This window comes from Punica granatum, chromosome 1, assembly GCF_007655135.1.
Source record: "Punica granatum isolate Tunisia-2019 chromosome 1, ASM765513v2, whole genome shotgun sequence".
Classification (NCBI taxonomy): domain Eukaryota; kingdom Viridiplantae; phylum Streptophyta; class Magnoliopsida; order Myrtales; family Lythraceae; genus Punica; species Punica granatum.
Genome location: NC_045127.1, coordinates 18629152 through 18636096, shown reverse-complemented (window position 1 = coordinate 18636096; position 6945 = coordinate 18629152). Strand labels below are relative to the sequence as shown.

Here is a 6945-nt window from a genome sequence, read left to right as displayed (position 1 = left end):
GCGATAAGTAGCTATATTATGAATCATGTTCTTGAAACGGATGGCTTTTTACTAAACCATATATGTTTGTAACCTCTTTGGACTGTTATCATCAGATAATGCTTCTTCTCAATCTGCTGGCGTGGGTCAGTGATGGAGAAATCGAGAAAAACATATGATAGTTCTAGAATATAATTAAAGGCTGTTGGACTGAAACTATAGAGTCATTTTGTGCTTAGTTTTCTGAGTTGTTGCTGCACTAAATGGGATCAAATAAGATGTTATTGGAAAGCCCTAGAAGTCTAGTTTCCAATGCATCAAACCGTTCGTAATTTGGAGTTGTCTAGAAAAAGTTATCGTCATTTTCGTGAGTTGTGTCCAGAAAATTCGAGAAGATAAAATTAGAGTTAATAGGGTTTCTAGGGAAACTAAGAAGTCCTTGTGTCCTTATTCTATAAATAGGATGCTCATCTAAGGATGTGGGGAGTCATCTGTGAAGTAATCAAGTCATATTCTAAAGTAACTCACTCTTTGAGTTGTTCTTCTCGAACTTCAAATAACTTAGGTGGATTCCTAAGATTCTTCGGATCGTTCGCTCGTTGTTTTGGGGGCTTGGTCCTCTCTTCTCTCCTTACCGCCATTAGTTTGGTATCAGAGCTCCGGTTCTTTCCATGGCTGGATATCGTCGTCGAGGTGAGAACGTCAACGTGGTTCCCGTCGAGCGTGATCTTCGTGATGTTGAAGTGGATGAGTTGAGGAGGCAAGTGCGACAACTCCAACAACAACTTGAGCGTCTTCAAGCTACAAACCGTGATGAGCAGCATCATGGTTCGGAAATCCATGAAGAGGATGAGGAGGAGAATCCTTTTCATGAGGAGTCCAACTCATCCAATGAGAGGGCTTCTCTTCAACATCATGGTCGTGAAGACTATGGTGTGAAAGTTGACTTTCTCGACTTTGAAGGTCACTTGAATCTGGAAGACTTTATCGTTTGGTTGGCAACGGTCGACCGTGTTTTCGACTACAAAAGCATTTTGGAGGACAAGAAGGTTAAGTTGGTGGCCATCAAGCTGAAGAAACATGCTTCAATTTGGTGGGAGAACTTGATGAGGCGAAGGGCTTGTGAAGGGAAGAGGAGGATAGAGACATGGGAAAAGATGAAGAGGGAGCTAAAGAAAAAGTTCCTTTGCACTAGTTACGTGCAAGATATATTTTGTCACATCTATGATTTTAAGCAAGATGAGCTGATCGTGGAGGAATATACTGCTAAATTCGAGCAACTCTTGATGAAAGGTGACCTAGTGGAGCCAGAGGATGTTGTCAAGTTGGTAGTTTGTGTGGAAAAGCAACTAAAGGAGAAAGGTGCTCGCAAGATTGTAGGCAAAGAAGGAGTTCTTAATCGGGGGAGTGCACCAAGGTCTAAACCAATGCCCACGGACAAGGCTATTTCTTCAAAGTCCATCCCAAGGAAATCAAATACTTCTCCTAGCACTTCTAACACTATCTCAAGACAGTGTTTTAAGTGCAGTGGATTTGGTCACATTTCTTCCGAGTGCCCGAATCAAAAGATTGTTTCTCTCGTGGAGGAAGATGATGGAGAACCGATCTATAACTCCAATCCTAGCAAGGAGAATAAGGTTGATCACGAAAAGATTACTTGTGGCGATCAAGGAGAGGCTCTCGTCGTGCAACGCATCTTAAGAGCTGAACACGTGGAAGATGACAAGTGGCTTCGTCATAACATGTTTCACACCCGGTGAACATCGAACGGGAAGGTTTGCACGGTAATCATTGATAGTGGGAGCTGTGAGAATGTTGTTTCCATTACTATGGTGGAAAAGTTGCATCTCACGGTGGAGAAACATCCTGAGCCATACAAGCTCTCTTGGCTCAAGAAAGGCAACGATGTTCGTGTCGACAAACGTTGTTTGGTCCAATTCTCGATTGGACGATACTACAAGGATGAGGTTCTTTGCGACGTGGTTCCTGTGGATGCATGCTATCTACTCCTTGGACGGCTTTGGCTATATGATCGAAGGGTTATTTATGATGGGTTCAAGAAAACTTATTCCTTTGTCAAGGATGGTGTTAAAATCACCTTGGGACCTTGTCAAATGGAGAATAAATCCAAGTCCTCGAATGGAAATTGGAGTTCACTTCTCTCCAATTGTCAATTTCTTCATAGAATGGATCGCTTTATTGATGCTTTTGCACTAGTGCTCTTACAGGAGAATGAAGATCAAGAGCACATCCCTTATAGTTTGAAGCCTTTGCCCAAGGAGTTCCAAGATGTTGTCCCCGATGAGATTCCTCCTGGACTTCCATCCGTGCGAGAAATTCAACATAACATTGATTTCGTTCTCGGTGCTTCAATTCCCAATAAAGCAGCTTATCGAATGAGTTCGAAAGAGCACAAAGAACTACAACGACAAGTTGACAAGCTTCTACGAAAGGGCTTGATTCGAGAAAGTTTGACCCCTTGTGCGGTGCCCGCTCTCTTGGTACCAAAGAAGGATGTTTCTTGGCGGATGTGTATTGATAGTCGAGCGGTCAACAAGATCACAATCAAGTATCGATTCCCGATTCCTCGTCTTGATGATTTGCTTGATCAACTTCATGGTTCATCAATCTTCTCCAAGATGGACCTTCGAAGTGGACATCATCAAATATGAATGCACCCCGGAGATGAATGGAATACGGCTTTCAAGACAAGGGATGGTCTCTACGAATGGATGGTAATGCCGTTCGGACTGTCTAACACTCCTAGCACTTTCTTGGTGGTCTATTTTGATGATATTTTGGTCGATAACAAAAATTTAAAGGAGCATTTTGAGCACCTCTGACAAGTCTTTAAGGTGCTTTGAAAACAACGACTATAAGTAAATCTCAAGAAATGCCACTTTCTCACCAACAGTGTCATTTTCTTGGGTTACATTGTATCTCATGAAAGCATTAGCGTTGAGCCAAGTAAGGTGGAAGCTAGATCTCTTCAAGAGGTGCGAAGTTTCCACGGGTTAGCATCCTTTTATCGGCGATTATTGCGGGCTTTAGCACTCTTATTGCTCCTATTACCGAGTGATTGAAAGGCAACATGTTTAAGTAGGATGAAGCAGCACAAAGGAGTTTTGAGCTAATAAGGAAGAAGATGACTGAAGCACCTGTGCTCACCTTGCCGGATTTCGAGAAAATGTTCGAAGTTTGCTGTGATGCTTCGAGCGTTGGGATTAGAGCTATTCTCTCCCAAGAAGGCAAACCCATTGCCTACTTTAGTGAAAAATTAAATGGATCACGAAGGAATTATTCGACTTATGACAAAAAATTCTATGCTATTGTTCGAGCCTCAAGCAATTGGAGGCACTATCTTATTTCAAAGGAGTTTGTTCTCTTTTCGGACCACGAGACATTGAAGTATATCAATGGCCAACACAAGCTCAACAATCCACATGCAAGGTGGGTGGAGTTCCTTCAAGCTTATACCTTTGTGATCAAGCACAAAAGCGGTGCTCAAAATCAAGTCGCGGATGCTTTAAGTAGAAGACATACGTTTCTCTCTTCAATGGAAGTAAAGGTCGTGGGTTTCGAAGTCGTTAAAGAGCTTTATGAGAAAGATCCAGATTTCTCCAAAATCTGGAGTGAATGTTCTAAGGGTGCCTCGAAGGATTTCTTCTTGCAAGATGGATTTCTTTTCAAGAATAATTGTCTGTGCATTCCTCGGTGTTCTTTACGGGAGGCAATAGTCAAGGAGGCACACGATGGTGGACTTGGAGGCCATTTCGGACTAGATAAAATCCTTGCATTAAAGAAAATTTCCACTGGCCAAATATGATTCGAGATGTGTCGAGGTATGTGGAGAGTTGTCGAACGTGTCACATCGCTAAGGGGCATGTTAAAAACACGGGTTTATACACCCCACTTCCCATTCCAAATGCACCATGGGAAGATGTGAGCATTGATTTCGTTGTGGGCTTGCCAAGGACACAAAGAAATAAAGATTCAATTATGGTGGCGGTTGACCATTTCTCAAAGATGGCGCATTTCGTACCATGTCTCAAGACTCTTGATGCGTCTCATGTAGCGGATCTTTATTTCAAAGATATCGTGAAACTTCATGGCATTCCAAAGACCATTACATCAAATCGTGATTCGAAGTTTATGAGTCACTTTTGGCGAATGCTTTGGAGGAAGCTCGAGGCTACTCTTCAATTTAGTTCCTTGCACCATCCACAAATCGATGGACAAATCGAAGTTGTCAGTCGGAGTCTTGGGAGCTTATTAAGGGCCTTGATCAAAGGGCATATTCGGCAATGGGATCTTCAATTACCTCAAGCCGAGTTTGCCAATAACCGATCTCAAAGCAAAACCACGGGTAAGAGTCCATTTCAAATTGTGTATGGCTCTAATCCTAACAGCTCGTTGGATTTGGTTCTTATTCCAATAAATAACTCTTTTAGTAGTGATGCTGAAGAAAGAGTGAAGCAAATTCAAGAGTTCCACAAGGAGGTTCGCAAAAAGATTCTTCAGCAAAATGAGAAATACAAGGAACAAGCCGACAAGTCTAGAAGATCCGTAAGCTTCAAAGAAGAAGACTTGGTGTGGATCCATCTTCGCAAGGAACGATTCCACCTAGGTTGTTTCGGGAAGCTCAACGATGGACCTTTTCAAATTTCGAAGAGAATTGGTGAAAATGCATACAAGGTGGAGTTATCAAAAGATTATGGAGTTTCAGACACCTTCAATGTTTCCAACTTGTGACCTTACATTGGAGAAGATGAAGAGTTCGACTTGAGGACAAGTCTCTTCCAACCAGGAAGAATGATGGAGAAATCGAGAAGAACATATGATAGTTCTAGAATATAATTAAAGGCTATTGGGCTAAAACTATAGAGTCATTTCGTGCTTAGTTTTCTGAGTCGTTTCTGCACTAAATAGGGTCAAATAAGATGTTATTGGAAAGCCCTAGAAGTCTAGTTTCCAGACCATCAAACCGTTCTTCTAGAGTAACTCATTCTTTGAGTTGTTCTTCTCCGACTTCGAATAACTTAGGTGGATTCATAAGGTTCTTAGGTCGTTCGCTCGTTGTTTTGGAGGCTTGGTCCTCTCTTCTCTCCTTACTGCCATCGGTCAGCCTTGGGATGAGATGCTTGGTGGGCTCCTTGCTTCTGGGTTCGATAAGGGCTTGTGCTTGGGGATAATGATTCTTCAATAATTTCCGTGAGACCTGCATTTCAGAACTAGCATTAGAACTTCCTTTCTCCACTTTTATGTTGATCATCTGATTACACTACCAATAGGTTATTTTTGTTGGCCAAATTAAGGTTGTTTATGTTGATGGTTTTCCCTTTTCTAGGTCTGTTATCGGAAGCGAACATGCTTGTACCTGTATATACATTATTGTTTTGTCGTCAAATATACATTATTGTACCTGTATAAATTATGTAGTTAATTGTGCAGAGACTACAAGGACATAATAAATGACTAACTGGCAGAAAGAGGATCACAAGCTGCCACAAACTAGGTAAATCTAACCTATTATTTTTCTTCTATAATGCCATGAATATCGTTGCCAGTTAATTTACTTAATGAAGCTATTTGCTCTTCTAAAGATTTAGTTAAGCTATTTGCTTTCTGGTTTTCTTTTCTTTTGAATTATTAAAGTAGATTCCGGCAGAGGCTGAGAGAGAGAAAAAAAAGGAAGCGATGGTTAAGGTTGCGAGAGACTTGGAAGAAATCTTTGGTTGTGTTAATTCACACGGATTCTCTTTTGAGGTCCATGTTAGTTGCTGAATGTAGCACGATTGGTTGCTTTGGCATCGATTCTTGTTACTTGGACTTGCGGCAGATTGATACCATGATTTATTGTTTCAAACCTCAATCATGTTTTAGTTGCTATAAGTCACTATTCTGTTTTTTAAACGGGGTTTCACTTTGCCTCTCTTTATGACGTGGTTTCCTGTCTTTGATGTCTGTTTCACTAACAACAGCTACCGTGAACAGTTGGGTATACTTATACTTTTTGTTCAGGGCTCTATCTTATATATGGCACTGAGTGGCCACTTTCGGTCATGATGTTTTGCCGGAGGTACAACTCTCACAATCACTAGGAAAACGATTCACTCCCGTCTGAGTCAGAGGTGAGATAATTAAAAGCTGAAGATTTTATTTTAGGGGGGGGGGGTGGTTGGGAGTTGGGGGAACCTTCATACTCAGGATTGTTAGAATCGCGATTTTACCTAGAATCGGTCGAGGGTCGTTACCAGGAAAACGACTCACTCCCGTCTGAGTCAGAGGTGACATAATTAAAAGCTGAAGATTTTTTTTTGGGGGGAACCTTCATACTCAGGATTGTCAGAATCGCGATTCTACCTAGAATCGGTCGAAGGTTGTGGAATCGTGAATCATAGAATTGAATCTTGAATCGTAAGATTCTACTTATAATTAAAAAATTAGCATATATATTATATATCTATTATACTTTTTTGAGTGGTCCTGAGCAGAAAAGATCAATCATTGTTTATTTAAATAAAGGCCATAAACCAACAAACCAACAAAGTTGTGTTTACTATCTTCTTTCCCTAAGGTTGATAAGCACCTACAGGTTTCTTCAAACTACCCGACTAAGGTCTATAAGCAAAAAAAGGTCACAAGGTAGCTAGCTCTATCTCATTAGTCATCAATATCAAATCCCATGTCAGAGATAGTGGAAGTAAACATCAAGTGATAAATCTTGTTGCTTGCTACTCCGTCATGGCATTGATAATCATAGCAAGATCAAATGCAGGTAGCTCCATTTCTTCCCCGGACTGCTCATTCTTCTATTCCTTTTCCTCTTTCTCTTTTGTTTCTCTTGAAAATTATTGGATTTAAAAGTTGGATTCGATATGGCAGAAACAAAAATCAAACAGGGCAGGAGGAAAATGAGCTTAGCTTGCAAAATTTTTCTAGTTTGCATTTTCTCTTCCTTGACAA

The 6945-nt window shown here is 41.0% G+C and overlaps 1 protein-coding gene across 1 annotated transcript; it reads left to right on the top strand.

Annotated features, from left to right (window-relative positions):
* The first annotated feature begins 1808 nt into the window (after positions 1–1808).
* Positions 1809–2651, top strand: LOC116204088. Its single transcript, XM_031536156.1, has one exon. It carries the CDS (start codon positions 1809–1811, stop codon positions 2649–2651), a length of 843 nt encoding a protein of 280 aa, XP_031392016.1.
* Positions 2652–6945: the final 4294 nt, after the last annotated feature.

Coding starts and splice junctions, on each gene's coding strand:
- LOC116204088 (XM_031536156.1), top strand. CDS start 1,809: ATGGTGGAAAAGTTGCATCTCACGGTGGAGAAACATCCTGAGCCATAC.